The following is a 19,177-nucleotide window of genomic DNA, read 5'->3' as shown; positions in this document are numbered from 1 at the left end:
AGGTGGCGGGATTTGTCTTGTACAGAATCCTTCCCTGAGAAGCAGAGAAGGTGGAGATGAGAGCAGTTGGACAGCAGGACTCCGCGGGGTGCACAACCCACGTTCTCAACTCCCATCAGTGAAGCAGGAGTTGAAACTGCGGGGGGGTGGGTTTAGATCGTGAGGAAAGCCCGTGAGAGGAGATGGACAGATGGGTACATTAAAAGCAACAGGATCAGCAAATGCTGCTCAAGTTCCAGTGAGAGGGGAAGCTCATGGTTGGTGGGGGGGCCTCATGCAAGCGGGCGGAGCTCATGACCCGGGCCTGGGCCTGACTCGGGGTCTGTGAACCACCACATGGCAGGAAGGAGGCGCCGGCATGTGTGGAAGGGGAGGGGAAGCGCTGGGAAGGAGGGGGTACAGAGGAGAAAAATGAAGACTAAATGTTTCTGAGATCTCTATGAAGTAAGGAGAATAAAACTTTGGAGCCAGATGACTGGGCCCTCTCCCCAGCTATTTACTCGCTGTAGGACCCTGGGCAAGTTACTTAGCCTCTGTGCCTCAGGCACCTCACTGGTCAAGTGGAGAGAATACCTACGTTAAGGGTGTTGGGAAAAGACAGTCACCTAATTTACATAAAGAACATCTGAAACATAGTAAGTGCTCCATCAAGTTTTACCTGTTCTAGTAAATGCACTGAGGAAAAGTAAAAACAAAATAAAGAAAATTATTTAAGAGCTGTATACAAAAGAAAGGGTTACCTGTTTCTGTGTTGGACCTTGTTTTGAAAAATAACCAAAGGAGAAGAGCCATGGGAACTAAAGGAAAAAATAAAAAAAACCCTCAGTGATATTTTTAAAAACTCATGGAAAATACTTCTAAAGACCTAATTTCATAAAAATACCACTTACTTTTATGAGAAGCTGCCTTCCAATGCCAAACTTCACAAAGAATAAAAAGAAAAGTCCCGCAAACATCAGCTTAATAACAGAGGTGATGCCTCCCACCGTCATATAAGCGGCGTACTGGACCTAGATGAGGACGTAAAGTCAGAATGTTACTCCCTACTTCTGTAGACTACGTAATACAAGAATGTTAGCTATTTAGAACTTCCTCTGTGGTCATAAACAGTGCGCAAAAGCAGTTTCCACTTTATGAACGTGTTATGTTCTAAAAGCTTGTTCAGAAACCAGGCATTGGGAGCCTGTTTTTTAAAGAAATTGTTGCAAATGGTAATTAGCTTCCTGACCTGAACACAAAAGTCCCCATGATCCATACATAAAAAGCCCACAAGAATGTACCTAAATTTAGTAACTACACATTGTAAGATACAGATTCTACTTACAACCTCTTCTATGAGAAAATGATCTTTTAAATTGAGATACAGTTTCCTCTTTTTCCCCCCTGCAGCATGCTTTAGCTCTGGTCCTGCTTTCTTTCTTTTTCTTTCTTTCATTTTTTTAATTTAAATTCAATTAATTAACATATAATGTATTATTAGTTTCAGAAGTAGAGGTCAGTGATTCATCATCTTATATAATACCCAGGGCTCATATAACACATACCCTCGTTAATGTCCATCACCCAGTTACCCTATCCCCCCACCCCCACCCCTCCAGCAACCCTCAGTTTGTTTCCTATGATTAAGAGTCTCTTGTGGTTTATCTCCCTCTCTGATTTTGCCTTGTTTTAATTTTTCCTCTCTTCCCCTATGATCCTCTGTTTTGTTTCCACATATGAATGAGATCATATGATAGCTGTCTTTCTCTGAATGATTTATTTCACTCAGCATAATACCCTCTAGTTTCATCCACGTTGTTGCAAATGGCAAGATTTCATTCTTTTTAATGGCCGCGTAATACTCCACTGTATATATTTACCACATCTTCTTTAACCACTCATCTGTTGATGGACATCTAGGCTCTTTCCATAGTTTGGCTATTGTGGACATTGCTGCTGTAAACAGTGGGGTGCAGGTGCCCCTTCGGATCATTATATTTGTATCTTTGCAGTAAATACCTAGTAGTGCAATTGCTGGGTCATAGGGTAGCTCTATTTTCAACTTTTTGAGGAACACAGTTTCCTCTTCAAGTCTCAGAAGTGGGAGCAGTTATTTCCCACACCAAAAGGAATAAGATGTTACTCCAGAGATCAGAGGTCGCAAGGAGAGGCGAACCCAGACATCTCACAAGCAACAGAGTACCCTAGCAGCTAAAGCGTGCAGGAGGGGTTGCTGGGTGTTTATGACACCAGCATTCCCTGGACTAAATTTGCTTCTGTTCTGTTTCATTAACAAGGTATGCAGCTGGCCAGATGTGAATTATGGGGGAGGCTATCTCTAGCCCCGTAAAATGCAAAATGCTTTATGCTACTGATTCTTACCCTTCCAGAAACTGAACCCTGCATTATTTAGCCTGCTTTTTTTTTTTTTTTTTGCTTTGTAAACATAAAAATCCTACATTAAACAAGTACGGGAACGATAATGAACAGTATACTCTTCATTAAAAATTAAATCGCATGCACTTACAGGTGATTGCTCTAAATTCTCGAGCAAGTAACGCTGAGTCCGCCTCACAACAGACACATCTGATCCCAAGAAAGGAATAGAATAGCTGTTCAGTTCTCTGCAGTAAGAAATCGGCCACCTGCAAGACAGACCCACAGACCCAAGAATATGCTGCATTTTCTCCACTTAGTTAACTTGGCAAAGTTCTGAATAAAAAATGTAATTTTCTTGAGGCAGTAATGACAACAAAGATAGCAGATCTGCTCTCAGTTAAAATTCATCTATCTGTCCTGTGTTCTCCACACCTACACTAAACAAGTGACGACTGGGAGAGCAGTATTCTTCACGCCAAGGGCACTTAACACATATGTTCTACCCCCTCAATCTCCCTAGACAGTACACTCATTTCAACAGCCAAGCCCTAGTATGAGTTTAGAGTTCTCACATAAAAAAAGTTTTCACATAAAAGTGCTATTAATAGGGGCGCCTGGGTGGCTCAATCGTCTGCCTTCAGCTCACGTCATGATCCCAGAGTCCTGGGATCGAGCCCCGCATCAGGATCCCTGCTCAGCGGCAAGTCGGCTTCTCCCTACTTCTGTACCTCCCACTCCCCTGCCTGTGTTCCCTCTCTTGCTGTGTCCCTCTCTGTCAAATAAATAAATAAAATCTTTTAAAAAAAAGTGCTAATTATAGATAATCTACATAAGATCACCACACTTATTAAAATGGTGGTTTTACTGCACAAAACTTAACTGATGTTTGATTTTGATAATGATAGTAAAAAGGCACAAAATTCATTTTCTCCCAGAGTCCAAATATGTTATTATATATGAAGTACTTAAGCTTAAGATAATATATTAATTATATTTTATCTAGCTAGGAAGACAACCCTGAATTCACTACAAAACAGTCTCAGGCTTTTCTAAGTCGCATACTTTATAAACCACATCACCAGCAATATACTTAGACTTGATATACTAAAGAATAGATTTTGAGGCACCTGGGTGGCTCAGTTGGTTGGGCATCTACCTTCAGCTCAGGTCATCATCTCGGGTCCTGGGATTGAGTCCCGCATCAGGCTCTCTGCTCAGCAGGGAGTCTGCTTCTCCCTCTCTCTCTGCCCCTCCCCCTGTTGCGCTCTCTCACTCTCTCTCTCAAATAAATAAAATCTTAAAAAAAAGAATAGATTTTAAGTTACTATACCTTCTTTTCAATTTTGAACCAACAATTGGGACAGGTTTCAGATTTGACTCATTTCTCAGTTTTTTCAAATTACTTTGATCTCCAAAACCATAAACTGCAGACTTCCAGGTACCATCGTGAATGCACAACCCCTAATAAAAATTCAAAAGGTAAAGAAACATGACTTAAGGGATAATTACTAAAATGTAAAACCAAGAAATTTATAATTGTTTACAAAGAACATTTCGCCTCTATTTGAGCTAGCCATAATCCCTTACTTAATAATCTTGAGATGAATTTTCAGGCAGGACTAACACTCATTAGCTTGATCATATGCGATATTTATACCCACGTATGCTCTTTCTTCTTCCTTCCTACCATCATTTATGCTCCTTTTAAATGCCACTGAGTTTTACCTCTGCATTTTCAATCAACTAACTGACCATATTCCTTCAAATTAACCCTTCCAATTCCTATCGCTATGCTGATTCCTCAAAATCTCAAGATGTGTTCCTGAGCACGTTTACACAACAGACACAACGTACATACCTATCCCGACCCCAGCGTACCTGTTGTCCCACCACCCCCAACGCCCCTTACTCTAGCCCCAAGTTATATAAATGCCTTCCACATAAGTCTTGTTAAAATATTTTTTTAATTTTAAGGCTCATTAATATGATTTATATTTCAATTTCTTTCCCCACTTCTTCAATTTCTTTCTGGAACTGTAGCCAGCATAGAATCCTTGCTTGATCTTTTTTTTTTTTTTAAAGATTTTTTATTTATTTATTTGAGAGAGAGAGAATGAGAGAGAGCGAGTACATGAGAGGGGTTAGGGTCAGAGGGAGAAGCAGACTCCCCGCCGAGCAGGGAGCCCGATGCGGGACTCGATCCCGGGACTCCAGGATCATGACCTGAGCCGAAGGCAGTCGCCCAACCAACTGAGCCACCCAGGCGCCCCCTTGCTTGATCTTGACCAGACTCATCTGTTCCCTTATTTCTCATCCTTCAGTGCTTTCCATTCTTCCAACATAATTACACCCTCCATGACCCTCACCTCCAATGCCCATTAGACGTGAGCAGCAGAAAGGAGAACACAGGCAAGGATATAACCTCGGAACTCAATGTCTTAGTGCTGACTCTTCTTTACCTAACTTCTAGATGGGCCTTTTAATTCTCTGTTATGTAAATATTTTAAACTTCATTTATAATTCTGATTGTATTTAGCTGTTTTAAGTCCTGCCTTACATGTAGTTTACCTTGTTTGAATGAACAAAGTTATTTAGAAATATTCAAAACCAACTTTGTCACAAGATTTTGAAAGAGGAATATCAGTAAAGCTGATGTGAAGATACTGTTGCTTGTTAACAAGCACAGTAAGAGAAAAAAGAAAACCATCAGAAGATTCAGGTGTTTATATCAGAGCTTTGATGACACTGGAAGGCAGAGAGACACCAAACTTAATTTCCATTTTGATATATATTAGTATCTTCTATAGTGTTAAAACAAACAGAGCTACAAGTCTGAGGGGTTTCTATGTGAAACTACTCTAAATCTGGGCCCAGTCAATGTGACCTCTTTGCAAATATAAAGATTCCCAGGGGCACCTCGCTGGCTCTGTCGGCAGAGCATGTGACTCTTAATCTTGGGTATAGAAATTCCTTGAAAATAAAAGCTTTAAATAAAAATAAAAAAATAAAAGATTTCCAAATACCAGGAGAAAACAGCTTTTTGAAAACCTAAGAATATCTTCTTATACAAATAAGCCATCAAAAAGGCACAAATCACATTCCATTTTTAAAAACTGTTTATCTTATTGAAAAACATAAAGTACACAAAACATAAATATATAATTTAATGAAATTATGAAACAAATCCCTGTAGCACAGAAGGCCCTCCTTCTGTCCTGCTTCATGGTAATAAAGACAAATACTTGCTTTCCTTAGAGTTTTACCACCTAAGTATTCATTCCTAAATTCACTTATTGTGAATTTTGCCTGTTTCTAAACTTTACAGAAATGGAAGCACACAGCCTTTGAGTTCGCCCTTTTATGCTCAAAACTGTGATGTTAAGATTCATCATATAACTCCTACTTTGGAAATCAAAAATTACACGGAAAAATATGAAAATGAAAACATGATAGTCCAAAACCTTTGGGACACAGCAAAAGCAGTTCTAAGAGGGAAGTTCATAGCAATACAGGCCCACCTCAAGAAGCAAGAAAAATCTCAAATACACAACCTAACCTTACTCCTAAAGGAGCTAGAAAAAGAACAAACAAAACCCAAAACCAGCAGAAGGAAGGAAATAATAAAAATTAGAGCAGAAACAAATGATACAGAAACTAAAAAGCAATAGAAGCGATTGATGAAACCAGGAACTGGTTCTTTGAAAAGATCAACAAAATTGATAAATCTCTAGCCAGAACCATAAAAAGAAAGGACTCAAACAAAATCACAAAAGAAAGAAGATAAATAATAACCAACACCACAAAAATACAAACAATTTTAAGAGAATATTATGAAAAACTTGGGATGCCTGGGTGGCTCAATTGGTTAAGCGTCTGCCCTCAGCTCAGGTCATGATCCTGGGGTCCTGGGATCGAGTCCCGCATCGGAATCCTTGCTCAGTGGGGAGCCTGCTTCTCCCTCTGCCTGCAGCTCCCCCTGCTTGTGCTCTCTCTCTCTCTCTGACAAATTTTTAAAAAAAGATTATTATGAAAAACTATATGCCAACAAACTGGACAACCTAGATGAAATGGATAAATTCCTAGAAACATATAACCTACCAAAACTGAAACAGGAAGAAACAGAAAATTTGAACAGACTCATTACCGGCAATTAAATTGATCAGTAATCATAACACTCCCAACAAACAAAAGTCCAGGACCAGACGGCTTCACAGGTGAATTCCACCAAACACCCATTCTTCTCAAACTATTGCAAAAAAATGGAAAAGAAAGGAAAACTTACAAATTCATTCTGAGGCCAGCATTACCCTGATACCAAAGCCAGATAAAGACTACACACACAAAAAAGAACTACAGGCCAGGGGCGCCTGGGTGGCTCAGTTGTTAAGCGTCTGCCTTCGGCTCAGGTCATGATCCCGGGGTCCTGGGATCGAGTCCCGCATCGGAATCCTTGCTCCGCAGGAAGCCTGCTTCTCCCTCTCCCACTCCCCTATTTGTGTTCCCTCTCTGGCTGTCTTTCTCTCTGTCAAATAAATAAAACCTTAAAAAAAAAAAAGAACTACAGGCCAGTAGCTCTGATGAACATAGATGCAAAATCCTCAACAAAATACTAGCAAACCAAATCCAACAATACATTAGAAAGTCATTCCCCACAATCAAGTGGGATTTATTCCTGGGATGCAAGGGTGGTTCAATATTCACAAATCAATCATGATATATCACATCAATAAGAGAAAGGATAAAACCATATGATCATTTCAACAGATGCAGAAAACACACTTGTAAGGTACAACATCCATTCATGATAAAAACCCTCAATAAAGTAGGCTTAGAAGGAACATACCTCAAAATAATAAAGACCATCTATGAAAAACCCACAGCTAACATCATCCATAATGGGGAAAAACTGAGAGCTCTTCCCCTAAGATCAGGAACAAGACAAAGATGTCCACTCTCATCAGTTTTATTCAACTTAGTACTGGAAGTCCTGTCCTAGCCACAGCAATCAGACAACAAAAAGAAATAAAAGGCATCCCAACTGGTAAGGAAGAAGTAAAACATCTACTATTTGCAGAGGACATGATACACTACGTAGAAAACCTGAAAGACTCCACCAAAACATTGCTGGAACTGATAAAAGAATTCAGTTAAGGGGCGCCTGGCTGGCTCAGTCAGTTAAGCAGCAGCTCTTGATTTCGGCTCAGGTCATGATCTCAGGATCCTGGGATCGAGCCCCGTGTGAGGCTCTGTGCTCAGTGCAGAGTATGCTTGAGGATTCCCTCTCTCCCTCTGCCCCTCCCCCTGCTCTCTCCCTCTCTCTCTCAAATTAAAACAAAACAAAAACAAAAAAAATGTATTCAGTTAAAGTCTCAGGACCCAAAATCAGTTATGCAGAAAGAGAAATCAAGGAATTGATCCTATTTATAATTGTACCAAAAATAATAAAATACCTAGGAATAAACTTAACCAAAGAGGTTAAACACCTATACTCTGAAAACTATAAAATACCAAGGAAAGAGACTGAAGATGACACAAAGAAATGGAAAGACATTCTATGCTCATGGGTTTGAAGAACAAATATTGTTAAAATGTCTATACTACCCAAAGCAATCTACAGATTTAATGCAATCCCTATCGAAATAGCAACAGCATTTTTCAGAGAACTGGAACAAACAATCCTAAAATTTGTATGGAATCTCTGGGGCGCCTGGGTGGCTCAGTCGGTTAAGCATCCAACTCTTGGTTTCAGCTCAGTCATGAGTTCAGGGTCCTGGGATTGAGCCCAGTGTTCGGCTCCACGCTGAGCATGGAGTCTGCTTGAGATTCTCTCTCTCCCTCCCCCTCTGTTCCTCCCTGCTCGCACTCTCTCTCTCTCAAAACTTAAAATTACAATTAAAATTAAAAAATAAAATTTGTACGAAATCTCGAAAGACACTGAATAGCCAAAGCAATCTTGAAAAAGAAAAACAAAACTGGAGATATCACAATTCCAGACTTCAAGTTATATAACAAAGCTATAGTAATCAAAACAGTATGGTACTGGCACAAAAATAGACACAGATCAGGGGAACAGAATAGAAAACCCAGAAATAAACCCACAGTTATACGGTCAATTAATCTTTGACAAAGCAGGAAAGTATCCAGTGGAAAAACACAGTCTCTTCAACAATGGTGTTGGGAAAACTGCACAGCTACATGCAAAAGAATGAAACTGGACCACTTTCTTACACCATACACAAAAATAAACTCAAAATGGATGAAAGACCAAAATGTGAGACCTGAAACCATAAAACTCCTAGAAGAGAGCACAGGGAATAATGTCTCTGACATCGGCCGTAGCAACATTTTTCTAGATATGTCTCCCAAGGAAAGGGAAATAAAAGCAAAAATAAACTATTGGGACTGCATCAAAATAAAAGGCTTCTGCACAGTAAAGGAAACAATCAACAAAACCAAAAGACAACCTACTGAATGGGAGAAGATATTTGCCAATGACATATGCATTAGGGGGTTAGTATCCAAAATACACAAAAAAACTGACACAACTCAGCACAAATAATGCAATTAAAAAATGGGCAGAAGACATGTACAGACATTTCTCCAAAGAAGACACACAGATGGCCAATAAACAAACTCATAAAAACATGCTCATTATCACTCATCATCAGGAATATGCAAATCAAGGGGCACCTTGGGGGCTCAGTTGGTTAAGCCATCTGCCTTTGGCTCAGGTCATGATCCTGGAGTGCCAGAATCGAGTTCCACATCGGACTCCCTGCTCAACGGGTATCCTGCTTCTCCCTCTGACCCTCCCCGTTCTCGTGCTCCCTCTCTCTCATTCTTTCTCTCTCAAATGAATAAAATCTTTAAAAAAAAAAAAAAAGGAAAATGCAAATCAAAATTACAATGAGATATCATTTCACACCTGGCAGAATGGCCAAAATCAACAACACAAGAAACAAGTGTTGGTGAGGATGTAGAGAAAGGGGAACCCACATGCTCTGTTGGTAGGAATGCAAACTGGTGCAGTCACTGTGGAAAACAGTATGGAGGTTCCTCAAAAAGTTAAAAATAGAACTAACATACGATCCAGCAATTGCACCACTGCATATCTACCCAAAGAATACAAAGACACTAATTCAAAGGGATACATGGACCCCGATGTTTATTGCAGCATTATCTGCAATAGTCAAATTATGGAAGCAGCCCAAGTGTCCACTGATAGATGAATGGATAAAGAAGACACACACATACACACACACACTGGAGTATTACTCAGCCATAAAAAAGAATGAAATCTTGCCATTTACAACAACATGGATGGAGCTAGAGGGTATTATGCCAAGGTAAATAAGTCAGAGAAAGACAAATACCATATGATTTCACTCACAGGTGGAATTTAAGAAAGAAAACAAACAAGCAAAGGAAAAAAAAAGAGAGACAAACCAAGAAACAGACTTTTGAATTACTATATTGTATTGAATCACTATATTGTACACCTGAAACTAATATAACACTGTCTGTTAACTATACTGGAAAATTAAAAAAAAAAAAAAGAATTCCTGCTCTACAGCTGGTCTTTCCATTTTCTAAATGGTATCTTTTGATAAACAGACATTCTCAATTTTAAATGTATACAAATTTACCACTTTTTCTTTATATCTAATGCCTTCTATGTCTCTTTTAACAAACCATTCCCTAAACAGCCTGGTGACTACAGTTAATACTGTATTCCCTATGTGAAAGTTGCTAAGAGAGATCTTAAAAGTTTTTATCACAAGGGGAACCTGGGTGGCTCAGCTGGTTAAACATCAGACTCTTGGTTTCAGCTCAAGTCTTGATCTTAGGGTCATGAGTTCAAGCCCCATGCTGGGCTCCACACTGGGCATGGTGCCTACTTAAAAAAAGAAAAATTCATCACAAGAAAAATAAATTTGCAAGTATGTATGGAGATGGATGTTACCTAGACTTATTGTGGTAACTGTTTTGCAATATACTACAGTATATACAAATATCAAATCATTATGTTGTACACCTGAAACTGTTATGTCAATTATACTTCATTAAAAAAATAATAAAATATATGTGTGGGGGAAAAAAAAAGAAGCCATTCCCAACCCTGAGGCCATGAAATACACATCATCTTCAAGAAGCTTCACCATGTTGCCTTTCACACTTAGGTCTATAATCCACCTAAACTTGACTTTTTGTACACAGTGAAAGTACGAATTCAATTTCATTTCTCTCCATCTGGATACCCAGTTGTCCCAGCATCACCTCCTGAAAAGCCCCTCTCCCATAAATCAAGTGCTCACACACGCATGAATTACTCTGAGCTCTTTACTCTGTTCCAGGCCTACTGATGTCCCACTGCCAATGTAATGCACTGAATTAATAATAAGTCTTGATACCCAAGAGCATCTTTCTATCTTTTTCTCCTTCAAGAATGTCTTGGTTATTCTCAGCCCTCTGCATTTCCATATATATTTTAGAATTAGCTTGTCAAGTTGCACACCAAAACAAAGCAAAACAAACAAAAACCTGTTTCAGATTTTTATTGGAATTACATGGGATTAAATCAATTTGAGGACATCTTAACAAAATTGAGTCCTCCAATCCATGAATATGGTGGATCCTTCTATTTATTTGTCTTCCTTAAGGTCTCCAATCATGTGTTATAGTTTTCATCACAGAAATATTGCACATTTTTCTATTACTATTTTCAGGTACTTAATTTTTTCTATGCTATTAAAAATGGTCACTTTTAAAAAAATTCATTTTCTAACTGTAGCTGGTATATAGAAATGCAACTAATTTTTATATTAATTCTGTCCAGCAACAATAAAGACTAGAATGGAAATAAATGAAACAGAGAATAGAAAAATAGAGAAAATCAATGAAACCAAAATTTTTCTTTTAAAAGATTTTTTATTTATTTGACAGAGAGAGACACAGCGAGAGAGGGAACACAAGCAGGGAGAGTGGGAGAGGGAGAAGCAGGCTTCCCGCCAAGCAGGGAGCCTGATGTGGGGCTCGATCCCAGGACCCTGGGATCATGACCCGAGCCGAAGGCAGACGCCTAACGACTGAGCCACCCAGGCGCCCCCCAAATTTCTTTCTTTTAAGAAATCAACCAAATTGACAAACTTTTAGCCAGACTGATAAAAAGAAGGAAAGAGAAAAAGAAAAAGCACTCAAATTACTAAAATCAGGAATGAAAGAAGGAACATTACTACCAACCTTACAGAAACAAAAAGGAGTATAAGGGAATACCATGAACAACTGCATGCCAACAAATGAGACAACCTAGATGAAATGGACAAACTCCTAGAAAGACACTATTATGAATTGAACTGTGTCTCCCCAAATTCATAGGCTGAAGTCCTAACCGCTAATACCTTAAAATGTGACCTTATTTGAAAACAGGGTTGTTGTAGACTTAATTAGTTGATATGAAGCCATACTGGAGTAGGTAAGCCCCTGTCCTTAAGAGACAGGTGAAATGTGGACACAGCATGCCCAGAGGGAGCAGAGATCAGAGCGCAGCATCTACATGCCCCAGATGCCCAAGACAGCCAGCAAACCACCAGAAGCCAGAAGAGAACTATGGAGCAGATTCTCCTCAAAGTCTCTGAAGGAACCAACTCTACCAACACCTTCATCTCCAACTTCTAGCCTCCAAAACTGTGAGAATAATAAATTTCTGTTTTTTAAGCAACCCAGTTTGCTATGGCAGAAAACTAATGCAGATGCAAACTACCAAAACTGACTAAAGAGGAAATAGAAAATCCTAGTCAACCTATAAGAAGTAAAGAGATTGAATTAATAATCAAAAAACTTCCCACAAAGAAAAGCCCAGACCCAGATGATCTCATTGATGAATTCTACCAAACATTTAAAGAATTAATACCAATTCTTTGCAAACTCTTCCTAAAGGCCAGTACTAATTGCCCTGATAACAAAACCAGACAAAAGACATCACCAGAAGACTACAGACCAATATTCCTTAGGAACATAGATGCAAAAATCATCAACAAAATACTAGCAAACTAAATCCAGCAATATATAAAAAGGATTATATACTATGACCAAGTGGGATTTACCCCAGCAATGTAAGGTTGGTTCAACTATGAAAATCAATCTTAAGTAATACAATGTATGAAGAGAAGAAAAAACAAAAACCACATGATCATCTGAATAGATACAGAAAAGGCATTTGATCAAATATAACACCCTTTAGGTTAAAAACACTCAACAAACTAGGAATAGAAGGAAATTTCCTCAACCTGATAAAGAGCATCTATAAAAACCCACAGCTACACAAGGATGTCAGCTCTCGCCACTTCTACTCCCCATTGTACTGGAGGGTCTAGCCAAGGAAATCAGGTAAGAAAAAGAATTTTTCCAGTAATCTATGAAACTCATTTATTAATTCTAATAATATTGCCTATAGATTTCTTTGGAATTTCCTACACTCACAATTACATCATCTGCTGAAAATAGTTTTGTTTCTTCCTTTCTTTTCTTTTAATAAAGATTTCATTTATTTATTTGAGAGACAGAGATAGCAAGAGAGAGCACGAGTGAGTAGGAGAAGGAGAAGCAGGCTCCCCGCTGAGCAGGGAGCCCGACTCGGGACTCCATTCCAGAATCCCAGGATCATGACCTGAGCCAAAGGCGGACGCTTAACCGACTTAAGCCACCCAGGCACCCCTTGTTTCTTCCTTTCTAACCTATATACAGTTTCTTTTTTCCTGCATTACTGCTCTGGCTACAATCTGGCTGAAGTAATGGGCACCCAGGTCTTATTCCTGAACTGAGAGCAGTAAGTTTTCAATGTTAAACACTGGGTATCATCTTTATTATAGCTTTTTTAAAAAAAGATAATCTTCCCTTCTACTCCTGGCTTGCCGTTAAGTTTTATTGAGTAGATAGTACATTTTACCACACTTTTTCTCTCTTTATCAAGATGATCATAAGACTGTCCTCCTTTAACCTGTTAGTGAGGTGGATTATAGCGATTACATAATATTAACCCTTCCATTCCTCTCTAAAACTAACTTGGTCAAAATGTATTCTTCTTGGGACACCTGGGTGGCTCAGTCATTAAGCGTTTGCCTTTGGCTCAGGTCATGATCCCAGGGTCCTGGGATCAAGCCCCGCATTGGGCTCCCTACTCAACGGGAGGCCTGCTTCTCCCTCTCCCACTCCCCCTGCTTGTGTTCCCTGTCTGTAAAAAAATAAATAAAATCTTTAAAAAAAAAAAGTGTATTCTTATGTATTACTGCTTTTAATTTGCTAATATTTTATTTAGGATTTTTTACATCTATGTTCCTAGAACATGAAACTGGACTGGACTTTTGCCTTCTGGAATTGTTCTTGTAGGGTTTTAGAATTAAGGTTAAGTTAGCCTTGTTCACTCAAGTCAGCCAACAAACACTTACTGAGCTCCTACTATGTGACCAGCACTATTCTGGGTGCTTGGTAAATTAAATAGACAAAAATCCTTCTTTTTGTGGTGCTCACATTCCAGAGAGGGTGACAAACTCAATAAAAAATACAATACATAGGATTTAGAAGGTGCGAAGTACTATAGGAAAAAAGAAAAAGAGTAGATATGATGAACTGAAAATGATGGGCAAAGGAATTAAGTTTGCAGTTTTAAATGGGACTTCATCAGGAAAATGGCATTTGAGAAAAGATTTGAGGGAGATGAGGGTGTCAGTCATGTAAACATCTCTGAGAAGTGTTTTCAGGAAAAGGAGAGAGCCAGCACAAAAGCAGACAGGCTGCAGTGTGCTGGCGTGTTCGAGGAGGGCACAAAGGTCAGTGTAAATGAGGGAGAATGCACAGACGTGTGGGAGAGGAGGCTGGAGAGGGGACAGGGGCCACATCACTTATATTCTTGCACATGACTGGAAGGACAAGATCCGAGTGAGGTCTGAAAAGGATCATCCTGGCTGTCGAGCATGGACTCTACAGGAACAGGTGGTAGCAAGAATAAGGTGGGAGAAAGAGAAATGGTGAAGAGTGATCAGATTCTCACATATTATAAAGGCAGAATCAACAGGATTTCCTGACAGACAGGATCTAGGTTTCAGAGAACAGAGATAGCAATGCCCACACTGTTTGATCTGTGTGGAAGGACACGCTACTACCAACTGAAATGGATACAAATGACCCGAGGCTGGAGCACATTTGGAAAGGAGAAACAAGAGGTCAGTATGGACAAGACACAGTCTGAGAGATCTATCGAGTGTTCAAGTGGAGATGTCAGCTAGGTGATTGGATGTTTTAAGTCTGAGTTTAGAAAAAAAGGTCTGGGTTAATGACATAAATTTAAAATACATTTCATCATATGCGAATACACAGAGATTTTCATGTTATCTCTTCATTGATTTCTAGTATAATTGCACTGTGGTCTAAAACACACTCCAGGGGCGCCTGGGTGGCTCAGTCGTTAAGCGTCTGCCTTCGGCTCAGGTCATGATTCCAGGGTCCAGGGATCAAGCCCCCCATCGGGCTCCCTGCTCGGCGGGAGGCCTGCTTCTCCCTCTCCCACTCCCCCTGCTTGTGCTCTCTCTCTTGCTGTCTCTCTCTCTGTCAAAAAATAAATTAAAAGTCTCTAAAAAAGAAAAAATAAAGCACACTCTAGGACAGGTTGGCAAACGGTCTCTGAAAGGTCCAGCTTGTAGGTTTTACAGGCACAGATGGTCTCTACTACATATTCATCTTTGTGTTTCTACTATAGCCCTTTAAAAATGTAAAACCATCCTTAGCTCATGGACATATAAAAAAGGCCATGGGCTCGGGGCACCTGGGTGGATCAGTCGGTTAAACATCCAGCTCTTGGTTTCTGCTCAGGTCGTGATCTCAGGGTCGTGAGATCGAGCCCTGTGTTGGGCTCCACGCTCAGCACGGAATCTGCTTGAGATTCTCTTTCCCTCTCCCTCTGCCCCTCCCACTCATGCTTGCTCTCTCTCTAATAAATAAATCTTAAAAAAAAAAAAAAAAAAGGCCACAGGCTGACCTGCTCTAGAGCCGCAACAGCCACGATGTAATAAGCCCCCACACAGCACACACGGGACATTTCCATCACTGTGGGAAGGCTGGCCAGACTGACAGGACTATTCTACAGTGTATGATTTCAATCCTCTGAAATTCAAGCATGTGGTCTGTGGTACAATTTTGTGTGTAAAATAAAAACCTCCAGGGGAAAAGAAAGATAAGGAGGGGCAGGACAATTCAGTGACTAGGGATACACAGAATCTGTCCCATCATTGTAAAATTCAGACTGTGGATTTTGCTTTCGGGGGAATGAGAGAGGGAGCTGCACTCGTATGGATGCTTCAACTCTCCTGTCCTGAGTTAAGCCCCAACTTTAAGTTTGAATAATACTAACAAAAATAATACTTAATAACACTCACTGAGCAATCTGCTAACTGCCCACCTCTGTTCTGATTTATACTCATTGACTCAGTGACCATATGAAGTAGATACTATTACCATCTCCTTTTACAGATGGAGGAAGTAAGGCACCGTGAGGATAGTGTAGTACTTGCCCACGCTCATGTCACTGGTAAGAGGCCAGGCAGTCCTGCTTCAAAATCTGGCTCGACTCAGTAAGAACCATCAGGGGCTCTTCTGTCCCTCTAGTAAAGGGAAGACACTTTCTTTACATCAGCTCATCTTTCCAATTGCATCTCCTGCTGCTCTTTCAAAAGCAGCCTCTTTTCTCCTCTACCAATTTTCTCACAATCTCCCTGTTGTGACATCTGGGTTTTGTCGGTCCTGCAGCAATTCCCTGCAACCCTCTACCTCATCTTCTGCTTATAAAACTCTCCTTCCTATCTGGAACATGTTCCATGTTGGAGAGATGGGCCTGACTCTGTGGTCCCCCCTCCAGAGGCCTGTGACCCAGGCCTAGGCAATCTGACTGCACCGTTACACCAGGTCATACTGATGGGCTCAAGAATAGCTGAATGGCCCAATACTTGACTGATCTTTCCTACCATGTGATAAATCAACTCTGCTGGCTGTTCCCAGGAAATGAGGAACTTTAAGGACAATGTACCCCTGACCGCCAGCACCTTCCATGCCATGCTGAGAGGCACACAAAGGGACCCAGCAGAAATGAATGCAGACATCAGTAAATTCCACACTATCCACCTGCAGAATCAGTCAGCTCCTTTTAGTGTTGCTGGTTTAAACTGGGTGGAGCTGGGTTTCTACCCATGTTCCCCAGATTGAAGTACGTATCTCATTCTTGCTTCTGTGCCTATGTTCAGGTGACTGCCTCTGATCTTCCAAATGCTATTCCCTTCTCACAGCTAAAATCCGCAAGGCCTCTAGGAGGCCTTCCCCAGTTACTCAGGCCCTCTGTCACTTCCCTTTATTCTGATTCTCCAGTGGGCATTCTCTGTAACCACGGATTTTAGCATGTGTTATATAGCTCGTTGTGTTTATTAACCTGATCCCACAATCTGGACGACTAGAACCATTACTCTTACCTGCACATGCTCCATACCTCCCACAGCTATGTCCTAAAAATGCTACTCCCTCCCCCTTAGCCCAGCTCCATGGCACCAACCTCCAAAACTCAGTCCATGCCCAGCTTCTCCAGACAGCTCTTACCTCTGGCCTCCTAGCTGGATTTACTCTCCATTCTCAAAAAATACAGTATTTTATCTGATCTCTTTAACATCTCTCTCTCCTGCCAAGCTACATTATTATCTCTTTCAGGACAGGTTTGCATCTTCTTCATTTCTGTGTCACACTACCTTGCACTCCTATATATATTTGCACCACCACAGAAGACTTGCTGGATGAATGGATTTTTTTTTTTTTTTAAGATTTTATTTATTTATTTGACAGAGAGAGAGACAGCGAGAGCAGGAACACAAGCAGGGCGAGTGGGAGAGGGAGAAGCAGGCCTCCCGCCGAACAGGAGCCCGATGTGGGACTCGATCCCAGGACCCTGGGATCATGACTTGAGCCGAAGGCAGATGCTTAACGACTGAGCCACCCAGGCGCCCGGATGAATGGATTTTAAAGAGAACCTTAAGTGTAGACCTAGAATTGGGTCAAACACTACTGATGATAAAAGTTCTATCGTAAACATGGGCCTCTGGGAACGCAGCCATCTCAGATCTCATGTCCCAAACAGGCTGGACAGTCGGTGATGACATTATCCATCTCTTTACGGCCACGACAGCACCGGGCTGTGAGTGAGGTGCACAACACAAGTGCACAGACTTGGACTAAGGTGAGGACTGAAATGGCTGACAGCGTTTATTACACAACAATGAGAGATATTTTGGTGCTGGGATCATGGTAACTCATTCTAATGCAGTGACCTGTGCAGCTGTTTTTAACAAAATTCTATTTTGAGTCTAACTAATTCCCAGCAAGCTACCATCTTTACTTTTTAAAATCAAACATAGTGACTCTCACACCCTAAAAATTACAAATATATATGAAATTTAATTCATCTAAATCTTTTTAGGAGGCCTGTGTCATTTCCAAAATGTTTTTATTAATTTTAAAAAACACCAGAGAAACAGAAAAACTAACCTCAGGTCCGGAATGTAGAGTCAGGAAACTTTCCACAGCAGTCAGAGTGCCTACGAGAGCAGCAGAACAGGAAAGCCAAATCAGATAAAATCCATGTGACTAAGGCATGCAGTAATAAATTATTCCTGTTTTTTAAAGATTTTATTTATTTATTAGAGAGAGAGCATGAGCAGGGGGAGGGGCAGAGAGAGACGCAGACTCCCCGCTGAGCAGGGAGCCCAATGCAAGGCTCGATCCCAGGACCCCAAGATCATGACCTGAGCTGAAGGCAGATGCTTAACTGACTGAGCCACCCAGGTGCCCCAAATTATTCCTATTTATTTAGGGACCACTTTTACCAAGACTACAGCAGATACAGTCAGAAAATCTGTACTGGTAATAGGTTCATTATGTGACTGAAAACAGACTTACGAAGCAGCTGAAGCGAGGTAAATTGTCAGAAAGAGCAGTTTAGAATAAAGTCTAAGTGCTAACACTGGCAAAATCTTTTCTAGTATTCAAACTGCCACCAAAGATCTCTTCCAACAAGGCAACAATTTAGTTCACTCATTCGCTGGAAGGCCATCAGCACACAGTTCTCAAAATTACATCTGTGGGATGAATTCTGTTTTCCAGTATGACTGCTTTCAAGGTGGCTTCATAGTAGTGATTTATAATGAATGTGCAGAAAACCTATCGAAATGGCCTCTGTGATGGCTTATAAAATACTTAAAATAAGGCTGTTAAAATGAAATAAAAAGGGGCGCCTGGGTGGCTCAGTCGTTAAGCGTCTGCCTTCAGCTCAGGTCATGATCCCAGGGTCCTGGGATTGAGCCCTGCATCGGGCTCCCTGCTTGGCAGGAAGCCTGCTTCTCCCTCTGCCACTCCCCCTGCTTGTGTTCCCTCTCTCGCTGTGTCTCTCTCTTCAAATAAATAAATAAAATCTTAAAAAAAAAGAAAAAAGAAAAATATAATAATACAAATAATAATAGAAAACCAAAGCCAGAAAAAGAGGGAGACATCAACTACATAACTACAAGGGCTAAAACACAGGCATAGTGGTTAATTAATCACTGAGTTTCTCAAGAGCAGTAAGACAAAAGAAAAACCTAATGGACTAAATCTCAAAATCTGATAAAATGAAATATAGCAATTTCTTTTTTTTTTATTAGAGAGAGAGCACAGAGGGAGAGGGAGATGGAGAAGCAGATGGCCCACTGAGCAGGGAGCCTGATGCAGGGCTTGATCCCAGGACCCCGAGATCACG

At 40.5% G+C, this 19,177-nt stretch overlaps 1 protein-coding gene across 2 annotated transcripts in view; it reads right to left on the bottom strand.

The window, feature by feature from the left end:
* SCCPDH (saccharopine dehydrogenase (putative)) overlaps positions 1-19,177 on the bottom strand; it is a 38,565-nt gene that overhangs the window by 7,153 nt on the left and 12,235 nt on the right. For both annotated transcript variants that reach the window (XM_021689865.1, XM_044916431.1), the window contains exons 5-9: positions 17,932-17,981; positions 3,689-3,819; positions 2,507-2,624; positions 891-1,010; positions 741-797 (exon numbers count right to left, since the gene is read on the bottom strand). In XM_021689865.1, the coding sequence (XP_021545540.1) occupies positions 741-797; positions 891-1,010; positions 2,507-2,624; positions 3,689-3,819; positions 17,932-17,981 (476 nt within the window). The remainder of the gene's footprint in view (positions 1-740; positions 798-890; positions 1,011-2,506; positions 2,625-3,688; positions 3,820-17,931; positions 17,982-19,177) is intronic.

Source organism: Neomonachus schauinslandi, chromosome 6 (genome assembly GCF_002201575.2).
Source record: "Neomonachus schauinslandi chromosome 6, ASM220157v2, whole genome shotgun sequence".
Taxonomy (NCBI): Eukaryota; Metazoa; Chordata; class Mammalia; order Carnivora; family Phocidae; genus Neomonachus; species Neomonachus schauinslandi.
The sequence above is the reverse complement of the archived record's forward strand: the minus strand, read 5'-3'. Positions and strand labels throughout refer to the sequence as shown.